Below are 26,677 nucleotides of genomic sequence, written 5' to 3'. Positions count from 1 at the left end.
GGACAACACTGAGCCATCCTAGCAGCTTTCTGCCTTAGCTCTTCTCTTCCCAGTCCATTCTCCACATTGCAGGTAAAGTGTTATTCCCCACGCACATTAGGTTTTGTCACTTCCCTCCCCAGCACCCCCCTGCCCTCTCCCACCCCATCTCACTGCCCAAGGATAAAATCTAACAGCAAATCACATAAGGTCCATCACAGGGTTTCTGTGGCAAGAGCTCAGGATAAAACTGGGAAATACAGAAATGAAAGAGGCAAACATTTAGGTCATGGACTTGGGATATTCCTGAACATGAAAATGCTTTTTTTCTGAACTTTCATTACTATAGCCTAAGTCTCTCCCACTGGTATTCACCAAATCATTCATATAAGCATTTGATTTGAGGGCCTCCTGTGCTTTGTCTAGTATGATGTTTAGCACTGCTAAGCTTATGGTCTAGAGGTACAAACACTGACCCTAAAACAATTAGCTCAATCAAAGTGCAGGCAGAGCTGCGATAAACACAACAAATCAAAGTAGAGTTTCTAGGAAATAGCACGTAGTGGGTAGTGTCCACAGGAGGATTGCAGAAATCCTCACTGAGGAGCCGACAGGTAAGGGGAAGCTTGAAGTGTGACTAATCATAAAACAGCTCACATGGGTCTAGCATGTTCTACATGCCAGGGAGTACCCTCCATGCTTGGTAAATGGTATTGAATCCTCATTTTCATGCCAACTCTTTGAGATGGTTCTTCCTATTTTTCCATTTTACTGAGAAGGAAATCAAGGCACAGAGGGGTGAAATGTCTTGCCAAAGTCATTCTGAGGCTGCAAGGTTTGGCTTTCAACTGTGGAGAGGAAGAACCTTCCTGAGACTAACACCCCATGTGAAAGTCTAGGGTAGCATTTAGGACGTTTAAGAAGTGGAAAAATGGCCAACAAGGCTATTGGGTGGTACGGGAGCAGGTGTCAGGTGACAACAGAGAAGGCAGAGCCCAGAACACGGGCTCTAAGAGGCTCTGAGGGCTTTTGATTTCATCATGGTGGGACAAGCCACTCCGCTTCTGTATTCCCCATTGTGGTTTTCTTTGGTTGTGGTATTTTGTCTGGAGGCCAGGAATCTTAACAGAGAGCCAGTGGTAGCTGGTAGCACCCAGACCTCAAACACCCAAACTTTTCCATGGGGAAGAGGAGCTCTTTAAGCCTGATCCATGGTGACACATTTGACTGATAACATCTGTAGAGATCCCTCTGAGTTCTCGGGTATGTGTAGTTACAGAGCAGCAGATGTTTATAGCCGGGAGAAAGTCACTGCCCACTGGACAGGTGTGTGATCTCTAGCCTGGACCTGCACTGCAGGTTAGCTGTGAACACAGACCTGAGGCTGTGCTCATTTCCCATGCATGGGCTTGTGTCTGGTTGAGACAAGATCCAAAGCCCTGAGAGGGACAAGGTCCACAGCCCTGAGAGGGTCCCAAGACCTGGCAGCATCATGGGCCCAGCACAGCATGGCCTCCTGATGGCTGGAAATGGCCTGCCCCAGTGCAAAGATAGGCTTTGGAGGCACTAGACCTCACCTGGACCAGAGACTTGCCTCTACTAAAGCTCAGTGTTTTCATCTTTGCAACATAAACTGCTGACCCCCACTTGGATGAGCAGATCCTTCAGGACAGGAGCTCTGTTTTCCCTGAGCAAGCACAGTGGCTGGCACCACTAAAGCTATCAGTAGATGTCTGTTGTGTCAATAAACAGGTGAGTGTACTAACCGAGTAATGAAAACTTGACTAAGACGGCTGTGGTTAGATATTGATATAATGTCCATTAAGTGCTCAGGGCACTGATCAGCATATAAAACACAGAATGTGGCTGTGCATTCAGGGACTTGGTTGTTAAGATACATGCGCATTTCTATGGTTTGGGCTCATGCTTAGATTGCCCTGGAGCACTGAAGACCTCTCTCATGGCATGTTGCCTGGTGAACTGGGCAGCCGCAGCATTGCACCACCTCACATGGCTCCGATCGTGTCGGGCCAACTCCGTGGCTGCATGTCTGCCTGTTCACTGGCCTTAATAAGTCTCTGTTGGTAGGAGTGAGGGAGTTAAGCCTCCTGGCAGTTACAGGAACCCCAGGGACAGATATGCAGGACCTTAGGGCCTTTCAGGAGGTCAGGATTTGAACAACTAGCTGGCCACGGATAGACAGCCGAGCTTCGTGTTCATGGATATCCATTCAAATCCAGGCTCAGGGCCTCTAAAATTTAGCTCTCTCATCACGAAAGCCTGAGGTAATAATAAATGCACCTACCTCACAGGATATTGTGATAAAATGAGAAGAGGGAACACATACAGACAGTTCGCTTGAGATCCAGCCAGTAATCAGAGCTCCATAAAAGCAGGTTAGTAGTTGTCAGTCTGATGGCCACATTGACCAGTAGCCTTATCCTGCCAGCACTGACATGAGTGACCTTTTATTGAGGACACAGTAGGAGCTGATCATTTTACACTGTTTGAATCCTCATAACAGCCTGCAAAGTGGTTCTTATTATGTCTATTTTACATCTCGAAGACCTAGAGCTCAGAATCTAGATGACTTGCCCACTGTTGCAATTAGAAAGTGGCAATGCTGCTCATCAGAGCTGGGTCATTCTGACCCAGGAGGCCATGCTCTTTCCAGAACAGCAGGCTGTTCTCCCAGGACCAGCCTCATCATTCTAGGGAATGGTGAGGCTCTGGCCAGATGGCAGTTGTGGGGTCAGATCCCTACTTCTCTACTCATTAGGCATATCCTGTGCAATGTTAGGCAAGTTGCTTAATTTGGCTGACCTTTTCTTCTTCCTGCTTCCTATAATTGTATGCATTTTTTTTACCCAATCTTATCCCAGAATGATAGTAAGGCAATTTATAGGAAAGTATACCATAAAACAAAAAAACCTAAACAAACAGAAAAGGAAATTTTAATATGCAAGGGACAGAGAAAGATAAAACAAGTCTTGGGCACAAATGACTTTGAGAATGAGGCTAAACTAATGCACACCATAATAATCCATACTCCCACTTACGAGTAAGCCAGAGCGATAATAGCCACTTCCTGAAGCCAGTTGTTCTATTTTCCAGACAGACATGATTGCAGGTGCTTTTTTCTATTCAATAGTTGTGGCGCCTGCTACACAGTAGGTGCTCAATAAATGGCTATTAAGTTGCTAAATATTTATCGAATGCCCACTCTGCATGCTGTGGTCTGCAGGTCTGTTTATAGCACATAAGCCCTGCCACACACGCACATACATCCTCGTCCTGTCCTCTGCCAAAGCAAAGGAGTATATCTTTATTCAAGGGAATAGTTTAGTTCCCAGGATGAAGGGAAAGACAGTTACAGCGGTTCCACATAAGGCTGGGACCTACCATTTATACCAGGACCTGTTTTCTGCAAATGGCATGAGGCATTGCTCTCAGGACCTATCCCTTCACTCCTCTGAAGCATGGCCTAGCTAGGGGCAGCTCACAGTTCTCTATGGACCATACAACAAAGCCTCTTTTTCTTCTTTGAGAATGAGGTCTCCTTCTGTCACCCAGGTTGGAGTGCAGTGGCATGATCTCAGCTCACTGCAACCTCTGCTTTCTGGGTTCAAGCGATTTTCATGCCTTAGCCTCCCAAGTAGCTGGGATTACAGATGTGTGCCACCACACCCACCCAATTTTTTGCATTTTTTGCAAAGACAGGGTTTTGCTATGTTGGCCAGGCTGGCCTCAAGTGATCTGCCCGCCTCAGGCTCCCAGAGTGCTGGGAGCCACCACACACGGCCCAACAGGTCCTTTTAAAGAAACACTGGCAGCAGTAAGTTGACAACCTGAAGTCTAAGTGTCCCCACTCAAGGGATGATTCCAGCCCAGGAGGAACTGTACCATGCAGGAAGATGAGGAAACTGCGGAAGGCCAGCACAGGCCACTGGTGACATTTCCTTATAATCACAGAGCACATGTCTTCCGATGAAAGCAAATAGTAATCAATCACTACTTGCCAAAATGACATGGAAACTGGACTAGTCACGTCTAATTATGGTGACTACTGGAGTCGGGAGAGCAGCCCATGGGGTCTCTGTTGGGAGGTTTTGCATAGGGACCACACGGTCAGTGAGTGGGCAGGTAGTGGGCAGGCTTGTTCCAGAAAGCCTGGTCTCTGGGGTCACACACCTCAAGTTGGCTATGGCTCTGGTCCTCTAAAGCCACACAAACGACATCTCACTCTGTCTGCCCCCAGAAAGGCTTACGATATTGAAGGTGGGAAGCCACACCCCTCCCCACTCATCTCCACCTTCCTCAGGTTGAATAATCTCAGGTTCTGCTCTGACCTAACTTGAGCTCCCTCTGCTCTGACTCCATTCACCAATCCAGCAGACACCAGGGCTTCCGGACTAATGCCTGCTGCCTCTTCTCTCCAGTGTGTCAGTGTTCACTTCAGCAGCCTCTCAGGAGCCAGCTGAGCAGTGTGAGCACACGGGGACTCTAACCTTTCCTCGCTGGGGCCCTGTGCTTCCGTGAGCACTGTCTTGGGGCACATTAGCAGTCTTGGTTGGCCCCATGGGCTCTCTTACCATCTGTTCTAGAGAGATGCTCAGAGGTTGATGGTCTGTGGAATCACACTGAGCCTCCCATCTCAGAAAACCAACTGGTGTGAACCTCAAGAACACCAAAGTGTTATAAATCCTGGAGAGAAGCCATTCTTTCTTCATGCATTTAATCTGAGCAATTGATAAATCACTATTCCTCCTTCCCTCTTGCCATCCTTCTCTGCTCCAGAGAGCAGAGGGAGGAACAGAATGTATACCTGATTAAATTTAAGAGAAAACCCAAAAGCCTCATTTACCTTAATTAGCCCTACTTTTTCCCTCAGTTTTGCAAACAAGCCACTGAATCGACTGGTTGCAGGCCTTCCTCATCAGCCTTCCCTTAATGGGGCTGAGGCTCAGGTACTCATGAGCAGAAGGGCCCAATCTGGACATCTAGAGTGTGGGAGAAGGGTGGTGGTGGGCCTTGGAGATTCAGCAGCAACATGGGCACAGCAGCAGGGCTCAGAAGACACCGATTCTACTCCCAGCTCTGCCAGCAGCTGGCTCAGTGACTTTGGATTTCCTAGTTACCTCCTCTGAACTGTGGGATCTTAAAGAAATGGTTTATAAGGACTCTCACCTCTCCAAACAGAAGTTCCTTAGTGCTGAAATTCAAGCGTTCATCAGTTGACGAGGGTTGCCCCTGAGCCTGGCACAATACCAGCCTTTTTATTCAGATGCTTCTGCCTCATATTGGATTTGGGTGGACTCAGGCAGAGCCTGCCCCGAGAGTTTCTTCACTTGGCTCTGCAGATTCATCTCTTCACCCAGAAAAATGCCCTTCACAGATATGTGCAAGAAGATGGCCCAAGGCTTAGACACCTTGGGGACAGGAGCCCCTGTTCATAGGCTGACTACTGGAAAAAGGCCACCCTTTCTGGCTAAGGCCATGTCCCTCCCTCACCCCAGCAGATAGCATCTCCTTGGACCAGGAAACTTCTGCCCTATAATCAGAGACCCCTCTAGCCACATGCAGATAAATATGGAGACATTCTGTTTCTCTAACCCTACTTTTTAAAAAGTCTTCACATTGACTATTCCCACTTTATAGATATATTTCTCTTTAATGGTGATTAGTAGGGCCTGATCAGATCCTGCTAATTATTCATTTTTCTGGCTAACTCCTCCTCATTCTTCAGGCTTCAGGTGTCCCCTCCTCTAGGAAGTCCTCCCAGGTATCCTGGGTCTGGTGAGATGCCCCTCTCTGCCACTTCTACCCTAGCATCCTGAGAACATCCTTCCCATGTGCTAATATGCCCTGTGCTGGCATTGCCTGCTCACATCAGAGATCCCACAGACTCTGGGCCTTCCTGGCAGGGCCATATGCTTCCATAGGGTCTGAGGCTGAGAAAGGAGGAAACAGTGGGACATAGTAGGTGCTTAGGAAAATGGGATGAACAAAGGAGTTGGCATTGGCTCTTATCATCTAAGAGGTTATTCTCCTACCCTCGACCACTAGAGTCCTGAGGCAGCTGAAGCCCCCTGGCTACCCATGCCTACCTCTGGGAGAAGAGGTCCCTGTAGGGGCTGCCGTGCTGCAGGGCGATCCCGTAACCCTTGCTGCTGATGCTGTTGCCAATGACAGTCACCGAGCAGTCGTCATCCGTCAGGGCTGCGTATTCCACCACGGCTACATCCCACAGGAAGGCGTAGTTCCCCTTCTTTGCCTGAAAGATTAAAATTACCATGAAGTCAGGCAGGCCTGGCTAGCTGTGTCAGCTTTGACCGGCGAGCCATCTTGATGGTGGGATTTGACGGACCCATCCTCAATGGTCTTCCTACCCACCAGACAGCACAGCAACTCTGCTACTGTTTTCTGGCCTACAAATGCCAGCATTGGTTGAGGCCACTCACTTTGACTAGACATAAAAGATGTGCAAGCCAGCCACAAAACATCTTATTTCGGGAGGGGGTGAGGAGCTAGAGGCAGGCTCTAAGACCAGCTTCCTGGTCACAGTGTCAAGGGCCTCTGTCTCTGATTAGAGGGCTCAGCTTGGAGAGTACAGAAAATCCAATGCCAGGTGACTGAGATTCTCAGATCAGAAATGTTGGGGAGCATAACAGTTAGGGATGAGGAATAGGGGAGAATAGGACTGTGGCAAATCTTATCCACTTGATACTTCAACTTAGAACTTGACTGAGCTCTGCTTAGGGTCAATGTGGAAAATGGCCCTGAGTTCAGTGCCCCAGAGGAATGGAAACTTAATATCAAGCAGAAACACGTGTCTAGAGCCTTCTGTGCTTGGAGAAAAATCCATTAGGGACAGGGCTTGACTGTTATGGTAACATGCCAGCCTTCTGCCACTTGTCTTTTACTGCCCACACATGAAGGCATACACATGGCTGTACACATACCCCCATGCATGCACACACATACGCCTGTGCACGTGCACATACAGACGTGTAATACACACATACATGCACCCATAAATATATGTGCATGTATTCATGCACACACTCGCATATATGTTTGTACACACACATGTAAACATATATATGAACACACAGGTGGTTTCTGGTGTTACTGTCTCCACATCAGGGCAGTGGTGACAGATTCTTTCATCAGGAGTTTTCCTGCAGCCACAGCTAAAGTCCTACTCTGTGACACACAACCACAGCAGAGGTTCTCTTCTATCCTGAACCACAATTCTAACTTTGCCTGGAGTTTGGGCTCTCAGAGCAAATGCAAACTGCTTTACTTTTTGGAAGGAGATGCAAACTTGGCACTGTCACTTGGCCATCTTAAAATAAAGTAGAATGTTGTTAATGCAGCAAAGTGCCTGGCTTTGATGCTATAGTAGCACTGAGACACCTCTCTGCCACCTCTTTCCTTTTTACCATAGCTCGCACTAGATGATGAGGGGGGCCTCATTATGGGCTTAGTGACAGCACTGAAGCATCCTAGATAGTAATAGGCCATTCTGGCAAGCTACAGGCTTCTTGGCATTGTTGAGGGCATTGTCCCTGCCACCTGCCTTTGTTCAGTTGAGTCTTCGTGTCCACTGAGACTTTCCAAAGAGTGCCATAGCTACTTTGATGAAGTTAGTCAAGATTTTATTTCTTTCAAGACCCCAAGTGCCCATGGCCCAAGATGGCAATTCCTTGTCAGAAGTTCTCCATTAGAAGGATTTGTGGGCAGAGTGTGACCTCCTGCAGTGGGAAGAGCCTGCTCCCAGACATTTAGATAATTTTGCCCAACGACCTTGTAAGAAATGACACACACCTGTGCCACTCATTGACTTCCACCTCAGGGAGCAATCCAAATATTACACCAAGGCCTTATTCCTCAACCAATCCAATTCCAGAAGTCCTAGAGGACCCTGACCCAGGTTGCAAAATTACATACATTTGTCTCCTTCCATGTAGGAAGATAACAGTCCTTGAAATTTTTTCCTGCTGGTAAACAACTTTTCTCACAAAAAGATATACATTTTGAACCTCTTAGTAACCAAGTTTCTCAGCAAAATGTTGACTTATGACCTAATATTTGGCTTCAGTCAGATTTTGGAGCATTTCACGTTAATGCTTGCAATTGAACGTGACAATCAGACATTGTTATTTGTACGATTTCAAAAGGGCATGTCATGTTGAGGGAAGAATTAAGACCAGGTGTGTTTCTACATTTCAAGTGATGCTCCAAGAATGAAAACAAAATATGCTGGCTTAGATACAGTGGAAAGGGACTCCAAGAAATGCCTGATGTGGCCACTCTAATGGGGCACTTGGCTTCCTTCAAGCCACAGGCATTTGTAACTCAGTTTGGGCTTAGGGACAGGTGAGCACAGCTGCATGGAAACAGCGGCATTTATAGTGCTGCTGGCCTAAGCTGAGAAGGAGGGACATCCAGACGGGATGCTGGCAATGGCTCAGCCTCGAATCCCTACTAACCAGGAAGGAAGTCGAGAGGAGACAGTGGGAGTCGCCCTTCTGGACCTGCTGAACACTGCACCTCCCTATTTGCCTATTTGTAAACAGGGACTAAGTTCATCATTATATTTATTTATTTATAAATATAGGCAGTCTTGCTACGTTGTCCAGGCTGAACTTCAACTCCTGGGCTCAAGTAATCATCCTGCTTCAGCATCTTGAGTTGCTGGACTACAGGTGCACGGCACTATGCCAGGCATCCAATATATTTCTTGTGTCTGCTTGAGGAATAACGTGGCTGGGTCCTGAATCTTCCTGAAAACACCAATGCAGGAGCATCTGGAGAGGGTGCTGTGCCACTTTTTGTGATGGGAGCTGGAGGTGGGCTCTAGCACAAGCTTCCTTGTCATGGCATGGGCCCATCTCTCAGATCGGGTGGGTCACCCTTGGAGAAGCCAGAAAAATCTAATGCCAGGGGATTGTGATGCTATGGAAATGAAGGGGAGCATAACTGTGGAGATGAGAAAGAGGGGAGGATGAACTGTGGTAAATCTTATCTATTTGCTATTTCTACTTAGAACTTGACTGAGCCCTGCTTAGGGTGAACACAGGAAATGGCCTTGACTTCAGTGCCTCCAAGTACTGGTGAGAATGTCAAGCACGAGTACATGCCTAGAGCTCCCTGTGCATGGGGAAGAACCCTTTAAGGACAAGGCCCTGACAGGATCAAATCAGAAGCTCCAACAGTGGCAGGATGGGCCAGATTCCAGCTTTGTCCTTATGAAATACCCTCCATTCCTAAAATATCATCTTCACTTCCTTGGCATCCCAGAGCTTTCTCAATCCTTCTCTTTCAGCCCCATGCTGAGTAAAAGGCAGTACTGAAATCTTTCCTTGGGTCCTCAAGTTCTTCTATTTCCAGGAGAACTTTCTGGACCTTGCAGATGTCTCCCCAATTTCCAGTGTGTCACAGAGCCTGTCTGAGACATAAGGCTCCTTAGGTCTGACCATGCTGTCAGGAACATTGCAGATGCCAGCTTTAGAAGTCAAAATATCCCACCCATCATGGCCCCGTTGTGTTTATACAGACTCTCTTCTTGTCCCCTTGCAGAATGAGCTCCATCCTGCCTCACAGAAACTCTAAACTTTGCTTCTTCCCTGTAGGGTCAGAACCAGTTTTGCATGTGGCCCCTAAAAATGATGAATCCATCCCTTATTCTGTGCTACTTATCCACAAGTCTGGCTTCCCCACTATATGGGGGATTCTGAATATATCAAGCATCAGCCTCTGGGAGAGCCAAGCATCTCCTCTCTTCCCTGCCTCTCCCATTGCAAGCTCACCTTCCTCCTTCCCTGAGTCTCAGCATTTCCCCCAATCCCCCTCCTAGGTTCAGCCACCTCCTCTGTGGGTGCAGCTTCTTATCTACCCTCTAGTTCTACTAGGAAAACATGTCTACCCGCTTCTCGCCATTCTCCATCCCTTCACCTCCATTTCACAGACCTCTCACATTAGGAGGCATTTGTCATTTCCTATTTACATGAACTCTTCTCTGTTGAGGATGTTTTTCAGGCTCTGGAAAACACAGAGCATAGGCAGGAATCTAGCTTCCTCTCAACCTTGTGCTGTGTCTGGTGCTTGTAGGGGAAAGAGGGTAAATCCAGCCACCTCCCTACAGGTGACCCTTGACCAAATGTCACAATAGATCATTAGATCTGCTGTTTTTGCCACTTCCTGTTCAGACCAACTCCTTCTTCCTGTGTCTCCCAGCACTGCCTTGTCCCTACTTCCAGGTGGCCATGGGGAGTTGAGCAGAATAATGTCAGAACAGGCATGATAGCTGCTGAGCTGTTTGCAAATAGATTATTGGCATCTATTTCATAATGCCTAAAAAAAGGTGAAAGGGATGCCTCCGATTTTAGTTATGCTATTAAAACAAAACAAAAACAAACACTGTATTTCACCTTTCAATGGGTTAAATTACCTTTATCTGGCTAGCTTATTTATAATATTAAATGCATTCTGAATTTCCCGTCACTGACTCACCATGGATCAATGCCTTAGAATAAGGCTGGTGGAAAGGTAGGCTGGAGACAAGGCCGTGGATACAGCCAAGCTTGCTCCAAACCTTCAGCTCTCTGCAGAGCCTAGGTGGGCATAGACATCCAACTCTCCAGGTCCTTTTGACCCTAGAGAACCCTCAGGACTAGTTCTGGGGTCCTGGTACTCCAGCACAGTTTTCTTCCAGGAGCTTTGAAACATATTTGCAGATCATGCAAGAAAGTAGAGGTCTGAAAAATAATAAGTGTAAGTGGCCAAATTACATTTCTAGGACATATGGCCTAAAAATGTAATTTGGCCACTTACACAGCGCTTTTTAAAAAATGGATAATATCTAGTGGTAAAGAGATTGTGAAAAAATGCATGTAATCCTTCATGGCGACAGGCCTCACAAAATGATGCAACCCTTTGGAGAGTAATACAAAAATACAGAACACAAATGTTTAAAGCTGCTCACATCTTTAACCTTTGCAAGTTGAGTTTTAACTGAAAAAGTAACCTAAATGTATCCTAAATCCATGACAAATATTCTAAATCAAGAGCTGACTCTCAAGTAAACATACAAACAGTTTAAATATTTACTATTAGGGAAATACTTTAATAAATTATGGTTCATAAATGTGATAGCATCTTATGTAACAAATATTAATATAAAGACTGAAGAAACACTATATATATATATATATACACATATATACACACGCACACATATAAAGGAATACTTAAGAAAAGTAGCAGAAAAAATAGAATGGTCATTATTGATAGATACAGTATTTATTGCTGTTGTGTATACATGTGAAATGTAATATTCTAAAAGATGGATCATCACCTAATGGAGTAGGATAAGTAATGATTTTCTAGACAAGCGGGTGAAAGTGTTATCTTTATTTAACTTTGTTTCTCAGTTTGTGCTATCACACATGACACACACCCAATCCAATCTGCATCCCTCACATGCCCCTGGCTCCACTGGGACAGTGCCCTGGCCCATCAACAGGACACAAAGGGCTGGGAGAGCTCTCACACCTCTCCAGGGTACTGGCTCCCTGGTAATACCCAAGCACTTGGGAAAGTCTCCTTGACATTTTTGGCCTACTTCTAAACATTTTGCTTCAGTTCATTCTCCCCTTTCCCTAAAAGAAAAACAAACAAAACAAACATGATCCAGACATAAAAAAGAACAGAGGCAGGAACTTTACGGAAAGGAGGAAGAACATCTTGGCCTGAGAGGAAGTCAAAAGCATGTGAGCATCCATCTCTGGGATTCCAGGACCACAGCAGCTAGAGAGACCACCCAGCCTTGTCTTCCAGCAAACGTCTTAGCAAACACATTCCCTTCTCAGTCTACCTGCACTGTGGAGTGTCACAAAAGGAAAAAAAAAATTGACATGGCGAGGGAGTCAGGCTGTAACACTTACAGCATCCTCCCTAACATTTAGAGGAATACAATTGGCCTCTATTTGGTGGAGGAAGGTTGGGCCCTATAAACAAAGCCACAAGTGAGCTGGGATATTGGATGACTTGCTTGTATTCCATGACTTCACACTGGCAGTAAAATGAGATTGCATTGCTTTCGGTTGCTCCACTGATTCCACCCCTTTTGGAACTCACTTGGAGCATAACCTTTCACAGGCAACAGCCTTCAAGGCAAGAACCTCATCATGCTATTCCATTCCAACCTAACTGCTTTGGGAAGGGACAAGCAGTCACACTGCTCCCCCAAATAAGAATGCTGGAGCTGCAAACACCAGTCAGAAATGCTATCAGGAAGGAGCACAGAAAGAAGCCAGGCACCCCTTGTGCCAGGTACAAGGTAGGTTTGGGGCATCCACTGGGTACCAAGGCCTTCAGAAAGCTGATCCCTTTTTTATCCATGAAATAATTCTCAAGGGCAGAAGATTCCACCCCATTTACAGACAAAGAAACTGAGGCTCAGAAAAATTAAGTAACGTGTCCCAAACAAGTCTGAATTATGAATAGTGGAGCCATGTCAACCTGAGTTACATCTGGCTCCAAAGAAGTCTGTGCTGTCTCCTCTGCCCTGGTTGGACTCATGAAGAATGGACTAGGGAAAATTCACCTGCTGTCTTTGCTCTTGGACCCCTTCCCAGGGAACATTGCTGGTGACAGACCACACAGAAATGGCAATGCCTGTCTTTCCCTAGCTTTAGAAACAGAAGTAGTTTATGGAGTCACTGAAACTCTGGAAGAAGGGAGGACATGGGGTCTGCCCCTTCTCTGTACATCAGGGACTCTTTGGAAACCTGACACATTCTCACGTGTATTCACCACCCATGCAGAGTGCATTCTGCCTCTGCTTGCAGCCATCATTTATCCTGACAAAGCAGAGCTCAGCCTTCTCAAGCATCCCAAGTTTTAGTTCCTATAGTCATGTTCATACAATGGCAACACATTACCACATGCAGCCTGAACCCTGGCTACAGTGATACCTGTATTATGTATGCACTATGCCAAATTAGATGCAACGGTAAAAACCCAGACCATCTGCAGAGAAAAAGACAATTTTGCCGTCTGCTGGTGGGAGTGTGGCTGGCATGATATTTCTGGAATGGCAATTTGGTGGGGAGAATTGAATGTTTTTAAAATGCGTATATGCAGTAATTCTACCCCGTGGGACTTATCCTAAGGAATTATTCCATTTTCAAAAAATGTTTTCATAAAGATTTTTTTCAGGGCAACACTGTTTAAACTAGTCAGAAGTTGAAAACAACCTAAATGCTCAATAGCTGAGAATCAGCTAGATAAATGATAGTACTAGATGATGGAACATTATGTTACCATTAATAGGGTGTTTTAAAAGAGCATTGATTGTTAAGGAAAATTTCCATGGGAAAAAAGAGGCATCCCCGAGCTGTGAACCAGCCTACCAGCCTGGGTGACTGAGTCCAGCTGTTTGAGTTTAAATCCCAGCTCCATTTCTTGCTGCCTGTGCAGGAAAATTACTTAACATCTCTGAGTCTCAGTTCCACTGGATATAAACTGGTCCCTACCTCACAGAGTCCTGATGAGGATTGAATTCCTCAATATGTGTGTTGTGCTTAGGATCTTGCTTGACATATGGTAAGTGGTGAATAAATGATAATATGTAGTTTAGCAGAAAAAGAATCTGTTACACTCGAGTATTGACATTGTGACCTCCTCTTAAATTATTATGTAAAACTTTATGTTTGTGAAGAATCAAAAGTAAGTACCAAATATAAGGCGTGGTCATCTCTGGGAGATGCCACCATAGGTGGCTTTTGTTGTTTTTAAACGTCTCCGTATTGCCTATGTTTCCTGCAGCCTGGCAAGCCTCACCTTTTGTGACTGTGGATATTGAGGGGACTGTAGAGGCTCAGCCTCCTTCCTTGTGCACAGTGCAGTAGAAAAAGCAGGGTGCCCATTGTCACAGCCCAGCTCCCCAGCGACTCTACTGTCTCAGGGGCTAAGAATTGTTTCCTAAAAGGATGGCTGTGAGTGGGAAATTCCTGAAGGCAAAACACTGTGCCTGGCACAGCATGAGGGCTCAACGCAACTTCCATTTTCTTCCTTCCTTCAGTTCCCAGATGGTCAGGAGATCCATCTGTCAGCTGTGATTGAAGCATTTTTCCTCCACCTACTCCCCTCCTGCCAGTCACTCCCCCACCTTCAGCAGGTCAGCAACACACTGTGAGAATGCAGTGTGTATGCACAAGTGTGTGTGCATGCAGGAGAGTGTGAGTGTATGTGAGTGTGTATTTGTGTGTGTGAGAATTGTGTATGTGCCTTATATGTAAGTGTGAGGGAGATGTGTGTGCATAGTTGTACATGTGTGGATGCACATGAGAACATATGGGTGTGTGTGTGTGCATTCAATAATACATGGTAGTGTGCACAGGTATGTTTTCATGTGTATCTGTACATGGGAATGTGTAGTATGGGTATGGGTGTGTGTGTACATGTTGAAATAATGTATGTGCAGGCATGGCTATATTTGTGTGTGAATGTATGTGAGGGTGTGAGAATTATGTGAGTGTGTGCACATGTGTAAGTGTGAGGGAATGTGTGTGTGTGGAGGTATGTGAGTATACATGTGAGAATTGTATAAATGTGTGCAGGCTGATGAGTTTGTTTACGTGTGAGTGTGTGTGTGAGTATGTGTATGATTGTGAGCACCACTGCCCCCAGGGAGGCAGCAGAGAAGAGGACTCAGGTACCAAGCTGCTGGAGAACCAAGAAGGGTTCAGAAAAAGTGGAATTTCAGCTGGAAATGAAGAGCCCATCACTAAAGAGAAAACAAAGGAGAGAGGTGATGCAAAATCAAAATAATGTGAGGTTGTGAGGCAGACCATTGGTGGACCCAGCTAGGAGGCTGCCAGGAAACCTGCTATCCAAAGAATGAAAGGTAAAGACTTTTTATCTGCATCAGACTCTGGACCAGCAAAAGGAGTCAAACCAGGACAGGCCCAGTGTAGGGGGAAAGAGATTGCAGCTGAACTCTCCACAATTACTGAAAAATCTGCTTTCCTGAGGGTCCACACGGCACAAAGTCAGCTTGGCTCCTGGCTGCAGCCCAGAGTGAACAGGATGGAGCTGGACAATGAGATGACACAACCAAAAGGCAGAAAAGGCCATCTGGCAGCAGGACGTCCTCTGGGTTGTGTGGCATGTGGAGCACAGACATGAGGGCAGCCCTTAGCTTTGTCACGGAAGTTCAAGAGAGGCCACCCATGACCTGGGCGGGAGAACTGAGAGGATGGAGGTGTCCCCGGGCTACAGCAGTAGAACATGGCTCCTAATGGCCATGCACCAGGATTTCTGCAAATGACTGCCTGTCCCATCGTGGTATAGAGTAACATAGTCAATAGTGAGGAGCACAGCAGTGGGTAGAGAGAATGAGAGTAATTTTGCATCTCAAAAAAGGCCACCAATGCCTTTTTCTCATGTGTTTCTTTTTTTTTTTCTTTGTATAAATTTAAAGGGTAGAAGTGCAGGTTTGTTACATGGATATATTGCATGGTAATGAAGTCTGGGATTTTATTGTAACCATTACCCAAATAGCCTACATTGTACCCTTTATGTAATTTCTCATCCCTTACTCCCATCCCACCCTCCCACCTTTCCAAGTCTCTAACGCCTATTATTCCATACTCAATGTCCAGGTGTACACATTATTTATCTCCCACTTACAAGTAAGGACATGTGGTATTTGATTTTCTGTTTCTGAATTATTTCACTTAAGATAGTGACCTCTAGTTCCATCCACAGTACTACAAAAGACATGATTTTATTATTTTGAATGGCCGAATAATATTACATTGCATAAATACACACACACATGCACACACACACACACACACACATATATATATACACATATATCTCACATTTTCTTTATTCAATCAACTGTTGATGGACACAGGTTGAGCCCATATCTTTGCTATTATGGCTAGAGTTGCTATAAACATACAACTGCAGTGGTTTTTTTTTGATATAATATTTTATTTGAATAGATACCCAGTAGGGGGTTTGCCGGGCAATTCTACTTTTAGTTTTTTGGGACATCTACATACTGTTTTCCATAGAAGTTGTAGTAATTTACATTCATGCCAACATTATAGAATCATTCCCTTTTCTCTGAATCTTCGCTAACATCTGTTATTTTTTGTCATTTTAATAATGGCCATTCTGACTGGTGTAAATGATATCTCACTGTGGGTCTAATTTGCATTTCTCTGATGACTAGTGATGTTGTACATTTTTTCATATGCTTGTTGGCCATTTGTATGTCTTTGTTTGAAAAATGTCTATTCATGTCCTTTGCCCACTTTTTAATGGAGGAACAGATATCCAGAATTTGTAAGAAATTCAAACTCAACAACAGCAAGAACAATAAGAGAACTGCCTTTTCTCTTATGTTATCTGCCCTTTGATTTTTAAACTTCCTTATAGAATTTTCTATCCTAGTTCATAGAGAGCATGGCAAGAACAAGCATTTGAAGATAGGCAGACAATGTCTTCCTGCAGCATCCTCGGCCAGCTAGCTGACCCCTCTGAGCTGAATGCCCTCACCTAGAAGATAGGAATAGCATGTCCACCTCACACACTTGTCACAAGAAAAGACAGTGTGTAAAGTGCCTGGTGCATTGAAGAAACTCAAACAGCACATTATTCTCATGATCTTAACAATCATTACCAGCATTATTCTATAGCTTAAAGTTTGGATCCTGATAACAATGTCATTACCTTGGAATAAATAACACAAACTTGTCCTCAACCATCAGCCTAGTAAATCAGAAAAACTGTTAGACTAGGCTGGGTCACAGTCTTGGCCCAATTACTGGTTTCATATCAATTTATAAAAATGGAAGAGGCATGCAGATGGTCCCTAAAGTCTTCTCCAGCTCTGGCATTCTCAGGCTATGCTATAGACTAGTGGTTCCCAAAGTGTGTTTTCTGGGCAAGCAGCATCAGCTCACTGAAGAACTTACAAGAAATGTAAATTCTCAGGTCCCATCCCAAGACTCAGTAAATAAGAGACTCTTGGAACGAGGTCCAAAATGCTATGTTTTAATAACCTTTCCAGGTGATCCTAATGCATGCTAAAGTTAATATGTAAAGATTTAGACCTGGGGGTCAAATAATTTCTGATCTTCTCTTGAACATAGGTTTAGAAAGAAAGATAGTATTAAGGCTCCAGGGTGTTGAACTAGAGTAATAAATGGAATAAGGGAAGCCATAGAGTTGAGACTAAGGTTACTAAAAACAAATTTTAAAGGAAAGTAACATGGAACATCTTGAAAAGAACTCTACTTTTTGCTTTACCAGCCACTGTCTTCCCTTACCATCAGTTCCATTCCCTGAATTTCTTAGAAAGTTCAGGATAAACTTCCATGGTCCAAATTGTGTATATTTTCCACCCAGGGAAATTTAGGCTCAAAAAGAACTGTACCCAAGGCCACAGAATTAGCTATTGGCAGAGCTTCAATTCCTCCTCAGATCTCCTTGACTACAAATGGCCTTCCTCTCTGCCACATCAAAAGTTCAGCATCGGAAGCCCCAAAGAGCCTAGTGAAGCCCCCTAAGCAACTGACTTTGTCCTCATGCTGGTTTTTGTCCCTCTTCTCCTGCCAGATTCTTGTCAAACTTTTGTTAATGACATCTGCCTATAGCATCTGACCCTATGGAGCCATTTTGGCTGCACTCCCTTTTGGGGCGTCCAGCACTTTGGGAGGAATAGTTTTATTTAGTACACCAAAAATTGTCCTAGTAAAATAAGGTTTCTTATATTTCCAAGAAAAAGAGAAGCTGGTTTGGTACAAAGGAAAAAGAAAAGTCCTAAGTTAGAAAAAATCAATTCCTCCTTTCTCAAAATCTGAAATTGTGCACTATCAGCAAAACTAGGAACTGTAAACAACTTGTCAGTAGGGAAAAGGGGCACATTGATTTTTAATGATTTGTCAAAATTTTAAATTGTCCAAAGACCATGATAAACAATAATCTAATCTGAGTTATTCCATAGGAAAAATTAAGAATGACATAAAAGAAAGGGTAAATTAGTTTGCCTAGATACAAAATAGATTACAAAGGGAGAAGAATACAGAATGAAGAATGCCATCCCAGGGAACTGAAACAACTTAAGAATACGTGAATTCAGGGTGCACAGATGACAAGCGTACATGGGGTCAAATAGCCCATAAGGAACGGGAACAGGACTGTGCAGATGCTCTCTGTGTGCCATGCACACACATATGCACACGCATACATACACACACAACACACACAGAAGAATGTAAGCTCCTTGACCATGCATGTCCTGCTTGCTCCCCTAGAATGATGTGTGGCATAGAGTTGGTGCTAAGTAAATATGTGCAAAGAGATTGAATAAAAGACGAAGGGACGAAAACTGCAATCTGGGAAACCAGGAGCATTGATCTTGGCTTCACTGAGCTGCTGAATGGGGCACATCCTGTTTGCCCCTCCAGCTCTGCCCTCTACCCTTCTCCACTCCGAAGTCTCATCCAGAGGCTTCACCGACAGCATCAGTGGGCACCCTTGGCCTCAGTTTCTAAAATTCAACAACACCATTTGTTCAAGCAAATGTTCTCAACTCAGAAGCCATGAGAATCACCTGGAGGGCATGTTAAAACACAGATTGCTAACCTCCCTGTTGCCCAGCTTCTGATTCATTAGCTCTGGAGTAGAGTCCAAGAATGTACATTTCTAACAAGTTCCCAAATGATGCTGGCGGTGTTAGAACAAGGCCCACCCTTTGAGAACTATGATGTTAAAATACACTTTGCAAGGCATTGTGCTCTTTCCCACCAGTCCTTTTTGAAAATGTTTTTTTTTTGTTGTTGTTATGGTTTTGAGATGGAGTCTTGCTCTGTCGCACATGCTGGAGTGCAGTGTCACGATCTTGGCTCACTGCAAACCCTGCCTCCCAGAAACAAGTGATTTTTGTGCCTCAGCCTCCCGAGTACTGGTACTACAGGCATGTGCCACCATGCCAGGCTAATTTTGGTATTTTATTTTATTTTATTTGAAGGTCTGGGATACAGGTGCAGGACGTGCAGGTTTGTTACATAGGTAAACATGTGCCATGGTGGCTTGCTGCACCTATCAACCCATCACCTAGGTATTAAGCCCTGCAAGCATTAGCTATTTATTCTGATGCCATCCTTCTGCTCCCCATCCACAGGCCCCAGTGTGTGTTGTCCCCCTCCTCGTGTCCATTTGTTCTCATCGTTCAGCTCCCACTTATGAGGGAGAATATGCAGTGTTTGGTTTTCTGTTCATGTATTAGTTTGCTGAGGATAATGGCTTCCAGGTTCATCCATGTCCCTGCAAAGGACATGATCTTTTTCCTTTTTATGGCTGTATAGTATTCCATGGTGTATTAATTTTTGTATTTTTAGTAGAGTAGGGTTTCACCATGTTGTCCAGGATGGTCATGAACTCCTGAACTCAAGTGATCCACCTGCCTCAGCCTCCCAAAGTGCTGGGATTACAGGCATGGCCACCATGCCTAGCCCTTTCACATCACTTCTAATCTTTACAATAACTCTGGTAAGATCTGGTATTATTAGTCTTATTATTCAGGAGCCCATTAATTTGCCCAAGATCTCACAGCTGGCTAAAGATGGATGCAAGAGCCAAATCCAGTTCTTTCAGACTCAAATCCCATTCTCTATTCACTACGCTATGTTGCTTTAACCGAGCATTTGACTTTGCTGAAATAAAAGTGAGACCCATGAAACTGTACCCTGAGGCCAAGGTGGCTTTGCCATCTGAAGCAGCTTCCTCTTAATATCTCTTTAGCCACAAAGGGTTGTTGGGAACTGGCAACACAAACTGCTATGAGGAGAGAGAAGCAGGAAAATTGCGTGCTATCCCAATTAATATTAATGAACATCCCCCCTTCATGTGTTGGGAGATCATCCCTGGGGGTTTATGTGGAAGAGCCTCATCCTCTAACTCCATCTGTGACTAAGTATTCCTTTATGGCTTTTGCTAAAATGTCAGAGCTCACACAACAGCCTTGGAGCACTGTGAGGAGCTATAAAAGAGGTCACATTCTGACCAAAAAGATACAAATGGACTCTCATTCCTCACAGCTAAACAAGCTGTGGGCTCTACCAGTCGGAATTTACAGCTTTATAAAGTCAAAAGACCCACAAAAGTTCACAAGCAGAGGGGCTTTATAGGCGTAGCAGGGGAACTCCTGCACAGCCTGATGGGGACCCTGCTGGACAGCCTGGGGGCACTGCCATCTCTGTACTTACCAGAAAGTCCTTCTTATGACGTCCCCATGTACCTAACTGAGACCTGGCATCTGGGCTGCATGGAATAGGTCTGAGTCCTCTTCTATGGGAGAACTCTTTGAATATTAGAAATTCGAAATTCTGCTGCTGAGGATTATTTTTTATTAGGCCCCAAATTTCTGTTTTCTTTTTTTCAGTCTCAGGAATCATGCTTTTCAGAGCTCTTACTCATCTTATTACTCTTCCTGATTTGAATTAATCCACCTCGCAACACCTTTTTTCTCTATTCCTCCACCTCTCTCTCTCTCTCTGTCACACACACACACACACACACACACTCTCTCTCTCTCTCTCTCTCTCTCCAATTTCAAAATAAGGGACCCAGGGCTAATATTAATATCCTCACGTTGTAGAGTGAAGAGACCTATCAACTTTTTTTTTTTTTTTTTTTTTGAGACAGTCTTGCTGTGTTGCCCACGCTAGAGTGCAGTGGCACAATCTCGGCTCACTTCAACCTCTGCCTCCCAGGTTCAAGTGATTCTCCTGCCTCAGCCTCTTGAGTAGCTGGGATTACAAATGCATGTCATCACGCCCAGCTAATTTGTATATTTTTGGAGAGATGGGGATTCACTTTGTTGGTCAGGCTGATCTCAAACTCCTGTCCTTGTGATCTGCCCGCCTGTGCTTGGATTATGGCATGAGCCACCATGCCTGGCCTGAGGCCTATCAACTTTTTATTGGAGCACCCCATCCCAGTGGAAACCACTACTTCTACCCAAATATGTTTTATCTTATTGGTGATGACAAAATAATGATAACAATGATAATAATAGTAATAAAAAGACACAAAACTGGTGGAAAGAGACAGCTAATTTTTGGGAAAATGATTTAGCTTTTTTGAGTTTTACATTCCTTATTTGCAAAATGGAAATGCCACAAAGTGTTCTCATTGGTGAAAATAAAGTGCATTAGCACAATGCCACACATATTAATTTCTTTGTAAATGTTATGTTTCTTTATTTTTTCTCCCTTTTTGCTCCTGAATAAACATTATGCCAATAAAGTAGAAATTAAAAATAAACTAAACAAAAATTGCCAACAATCTGGCTGATGTAATAAATCAAAATTATTTTCATCAGAAATTTCTTCTTGATTTTAATGTAATCAAATAACAAAACAATTCAGTTCAAAATGTAAAAACTTAACTCATAAAACCCAAAGCAATACTATTCAATGGAACAAACAGAATGGAATCAGCCCACATTTACGGCCAGCACTAAGGTGAAGCGTATCAGACCTGGGTACAAAGCAAATTGCAGGGCAGAGGAAATCTGAAAAGTATAATCAGATTTAAGGGAAGTCAACATCCTCTCACTTCTCCTAATGAGAAGTTTGAAAATAATCAAGGTTAGCATGATGGCTTGGATATTGGTTTGATTCCAGAGCTTACTCTATCAAATTATAAAAATTATAAAAGAAAGTAATTGAAGAATTCATAACGAGATTTGCTTGGCAATGCTCAAAACCCAAAGCAGAATAATTTAATAAGGGAGGCACAGTGGGGGCTTTCCTTGATCTTGATCTTTGGATTGTATTATCCCAAACCCATCATCGCCAAACAGAATTAAGCAGCAAGGAGTTATGAAGGGGCCAACTTAGTCAATCGTGTGGCAACTGGCTCCAGAAAGACTGACTCTGCCACCTACGAGGCCCAGGGCAGAGGACCCCTGCCCTCCCCTGCTTTTGAAATAATATACTGTCCCAAGTCAGTTTTTGTCTTCTCTTCTAACTCAGTTTTAGGAGGAAAGCTGTCACGTCCACTTTTACATACTAACTGAGTTCAGCACTAGTAAATGACTGGATGAATAAATGAATGAATAAATGGATAAATGACAAAATACTTCACAGAGTAAATCACTGTGGAAATCTATATTTAAAGAAGAAATTTACATATCCATCACTTCTCATTATTAAACAACCATAGACCTCTAAACATGATCTTATTCAATTTCCCCAATTAGCCACAATTTATAATGGCAACACACAGGAAAGAAACATTAAAAAGAAAATTATTGCTTTTCCACTCTAGTCCCCAGAATTATAAAGCAAAATAAAGCAAAAATATATGCATAGACAAATACCTATGTCCAAATAAAAACAGAAAGAAAAACAAAAAAAAAAAAACACAATAAAAGATATGAGAAAAGTAGAAAAATACTAACTTATTTTTAAAATTTTAAGCTAAATCACAAGAATTTGATGAAAACTAATAATGTAATTCATTCAAAGCCCTGCTGTTGGCAATATTCAGTAATAATTCATCAAGAGCTTTAAACGTTTATATCCTTTTTGGTGCCATAATTCTACTTTTGAGAATTAGACATATAGAAATAACTGTAGTAACTGAAAAATATTAGGCATAAAGATGTTCTACAATGTTATTTATAACTGTAAACACTTGGAAATAACCCAAATGGCAATCAAGAAGGGAATGTTTCAATAAAATTTTACATCAATTTACATCTATTTGATAAAATACTAATTAGTCACTAAACAATTTTTATAGTTTTACCACATTATCAGAAAAATGGGGGATAAAATATATTTTCTATAGCATTATAATTATATAAAATGTTTGCAGAAATTCTAAAAAGACTAGACAGAAATACACAACAGGATTCCTGGAACTGCATTTAGGTGATAAGAAAAGAAATATTTTTAAACTTTTCTTAATGGGAACATATTACATGTAAATCATAAATGTATAACCTAAAGATTTCCTCTCAAAACTGCTTATTATTTTTAAAGTTGATATGGATCGGGGGAGATTTTAGCACATCTGGCATTGGGTGGACTGCAGAGTCAAAGCATCTGAAAAAGGCTTAGGCACATTTTAATTGGCCAAGGCCTACAGAACTCAGAAGGCTGAAGCCCAAGTCCATGGGAAGGATATTGATGACAGCAACCGTGAAGCAGTGAAAATACCATTGCCTTCACTCTCCCACAAGGAAGCTACACATTTAGTAGAAATAAGCATGGGTTTTGTTCACATGGAGTTCAACTGTTTTTTGCTGCCTCTCTAATATCCTTTATCCTCCTGTACCTTTTATTTCTTGCTTGCCAGTTTGTTCTCACATTCTCACACTTTTATTATCTTCAAATCAGAAAAGGAGTTGAGGCTTATAGATTATAAAAATGTGTTCCTAACATGACTATCTTGGAAAGCTTCTTCTAACTTTACTAAGCAGAATGTAACCCTGCTCTGGGCATCCAAATTCTTTCCCACATTAAATCAATCACAGTCATTTACTGTCTTCTAGAACTTAATTCCTTGACAAAAAGATTAAGTTTGAGACTTCATATTTTGAACTAAGTGATAGTGAATATACAACAAAAAATTCACAGGATGAGGCTAAAACTGTTTAGAGGGAAGTTTGTATATAGCTCTAATACTTAGGAAAGAAAATAAATATAAAATTAATGATGTAAGTTTTAACATTAAGAAGCCAGAAGAAGTACGAGAAAATTATAACCAAAGTAAAATAGAAAAAAAGTTTTATGTACAAAAAAGTTGAAATCAATAAAATATAAAAACAACAGTGAAAATCAGTGAAGGCAGAAGTTTGTACTTTTGAACAGAAAAACCATACTCATCAAAGATTGGAAGATTCAGTATTATAAAAATACATTTTCCCTGAAATGATCCCTATATTAAATGTAATTGCTATCAAAATCTCAATAGGCATTTTTGAGGAAATTGACAACATGATTCTAAAATTTAAGTGGAAATGTAAAGAATTGGAAATTGCCCAAAGAGTCTTGTAAAAGAAGAACAAAGTTGAAGGACTTACAATACCTGATTTAAGGAATTATTATAAAACTTCAATAATCAAGAGATTTTTGTATTGGCATAAGAATAGATTCATGGATCAATGGAGCAGAATAGAGAGTCCAGAAAGAGACCAACACATACATGACCAGTTAACTGTCAATTGAGGTATCTAGTCAATTGATAAAATGCAATTTATTTTAATAAATGATGATAGTTCAATTGAATAAAATGAATAGGCAATTTACAGACTAAGAATTATATTTGTAGTACTTACATTTGATCAAGGACTTCTATCCAAAATATATAAAATAATGAATATAAATCAGCAATGAAAAGGTGAAAACTCCAACAAATATTAACAAAAGGCTTAAGCACACATTTTATGAAAGAAGATACATGGATGACCAATAAGCACATGAAAAAACGTCAGCATCACTAGTCCCCAAAGGGAACCATATTAAAACAATAACCAGATTTCTGTTCATACCCACTAAATTGGCTGCAACCAAAAGTACTGGCAACACTAATGCTGGATAGAACATTCAGAAACTGGGACTTACAAGTATGCAAGAAGTATATTACCAGAAAGGGTGCAAAAGAGCATAACCACATAGAGGGTAGCTAGACAGTTTTGGAATGATCCAGGAATTTCACCCTTTCAAATTTAGCTAAGAAAAATGGAGACACATTTCAACAAAGTACTCATATATAATATTCATATTGTCATATTTATGGTAGCCTCGAATTAACAACAACTAAAATGTACGCCAATTGGAGAACGAATAAACAAATCAAGGTTTATTCATACAATAGACTACCATTCACAGAAAAAAAAAGTACCCATATCCACAACTCCATGGGTAAATCTCATAGACACTGTGTTGGGTGAAAGAAGGAAACACAAATACATATATTCTATATTATTCCATTTATATGAATTACAAGAGCAGGTAAATGCGGTGCTAGAAATCTGCAAGTGGTTATCTCTGGGGATGAGGAAAAATGTCTAGAAAGTGACAAAAGAAAATTTTTGCAGGTGGTGGAAATAGATATGTTGTTTGGGGTGATTATTACAGAATTGCCTAAATTGTCTAAACTCATGAAATAGACACTATATGTGTATTTCAATTATACCTCATAAAAGACTAAGTGCTATTGCCTCTAAAAAATCCTTTTCTAACATATAGTAGATGCTAAGACAGTTTGCTGACACCTGCTGAATGTATACCTTGTGCTACAATCACATTGCATGCTTTAGACATTACATTGGTATACTCGCAACTAATCTGGACAAGGCTTCTTCAAGTATCACAAATGGTTTGGAAAGGAGAATACACTTGTTCCAAGCCACAGACTAGGTTGAACAGAGAATTTAAACACACATTTTCTAAACCCTAAAAGGAAGAGGCTACTCAAACTACATTTCTTGAATGGATAAGTTTATAAATGAATGAACAGAGAGAAGATACCATCCAAGTTGCAAAAGGGATATAGGGTCTTTTGGGCAGGTACATAAGATATAGAGATGAGTGATTGTCCAGTGTGAATGGCTGAGAGGGAAGGAGACTTACAAAATCCCCGATCCATACTGACTTGGAAGCAGAGAAAGAACAGAATGTCTTTCTTGGATCGTAGCTACAAGGACTCTTGCTATTGTAGAAGGCAGTTTTCTTACTTTGCACCACACAGGGCTATCTACTCTACATCCCCTTCCATCATCTTGGTCAAACTCTCTTGATCTTTGAATCTATCATCCCAAAAGTGCAAAGAAGTGCCCACCCATATAAGCCTTGCCCTACTCCTCAGTAGGAATTTCCAGCATGCCATGGAACCAGGAGCTGCCACATCTGAGACCAACTTCCTCACCTTGCCCTTTCCAAATGGACAGTTCTCTGAGTGCCAAAGTTCCTGTTCGTACTGTGAAAGACTGCCATCCTTCTAGGGATCAGCTTTTCTGCCACAGGTGTAGTCACAGACACTAAGCAGGGATTGTGTGCAAGGAGAGCAACCCTGTCACAGAGCAGAAAGGAAGGGGAAGGGAACAGATGGTGCTAAGAGGTGATGCCCACATGCAACCTAGTACAAGGGCAAGCATTAGACCAGGGGTGGAAATAAGATTTGTGAGCCCCTTTTCTTTCTGCATTTGCATTCAGACTTTATGACTTCACTATATTTGCTGAGAGAAAAACACCACATTTTGTTACCACCAAATGCTGCCCTAAAAAGCTATTTCCCTCTGAAAAATACTATCTCCAGCCACAGGGTCTGAAACAAGCTACTCGTCTATTTATTCAAAGAACTCAATAAGCAGTGAAGATTGACATTTAAACTATTAACACTATATTCTATTTGACAGTGTTATTAAATATTAGGTCTGATTTATGGAAAGGCTCAATCAATTGGTGGCCCAGGTCAGCCACAGCACTGCGCAGAAATTGGGTTATGCTGGATGTTGCTTGACGAAGTTGATCAAGCTAAAGAAAAAAAATCCCATCAGTAATATAAAGTCTGACTTCATGTGATGAAGTTATTATCATATAAATTTAAACCATTTGCCAGCTCAATTCTGCATCTCCAAGTTTCCGTAATG

General features: G+C 42.6%; 1 protein-coding gene across 2 annotated transcripts in view; it reads right to left on the bottom strand.

Annotated features, from left to right (window-relative positions):
• The window catches only part of GRID1 (glutamate ionotropic receptor delta type subunit 1), a 770,306-nt gene that overhangs the window by 11,649 nt on the left and 731,980 nt on the right, over positions 1–26,677 (bottom strand). For both annotated transcript variants that reach the window (XM_017508524.2, XM_017508525.2), the window contains exon 14: positions 6,087–6,253. In XM_017508524.2, the coding sequence (XP_017364013.1) occupies positions 6,087–6,253 (167 nt within the window). The remainder of the gene's footprint in view (positions 1–6,086; positions 6,254–26,677) is intronic.

The sequence above is a fragment of the Cebus imitator genome, unplaced genomic scaffold (assembly GCF_001604975.1).
Source record: "Cebus imitator isolate Cc_AM_T3 unplaced genomic scaffold, Cebus_imitator-1.0 Scaffold393, whole genome shotgun sequence".
NCBI classification, from domain to species: Eukaryota; Metazoa; Chordata; class Mammalia; order Primates; family Cebidae; genus Cebus; species Cebus imitator.
Note: the sequence above shows the minus strand (reverse complement) of the source record. Positions and strands in the feature narration are given on the sequence as shown.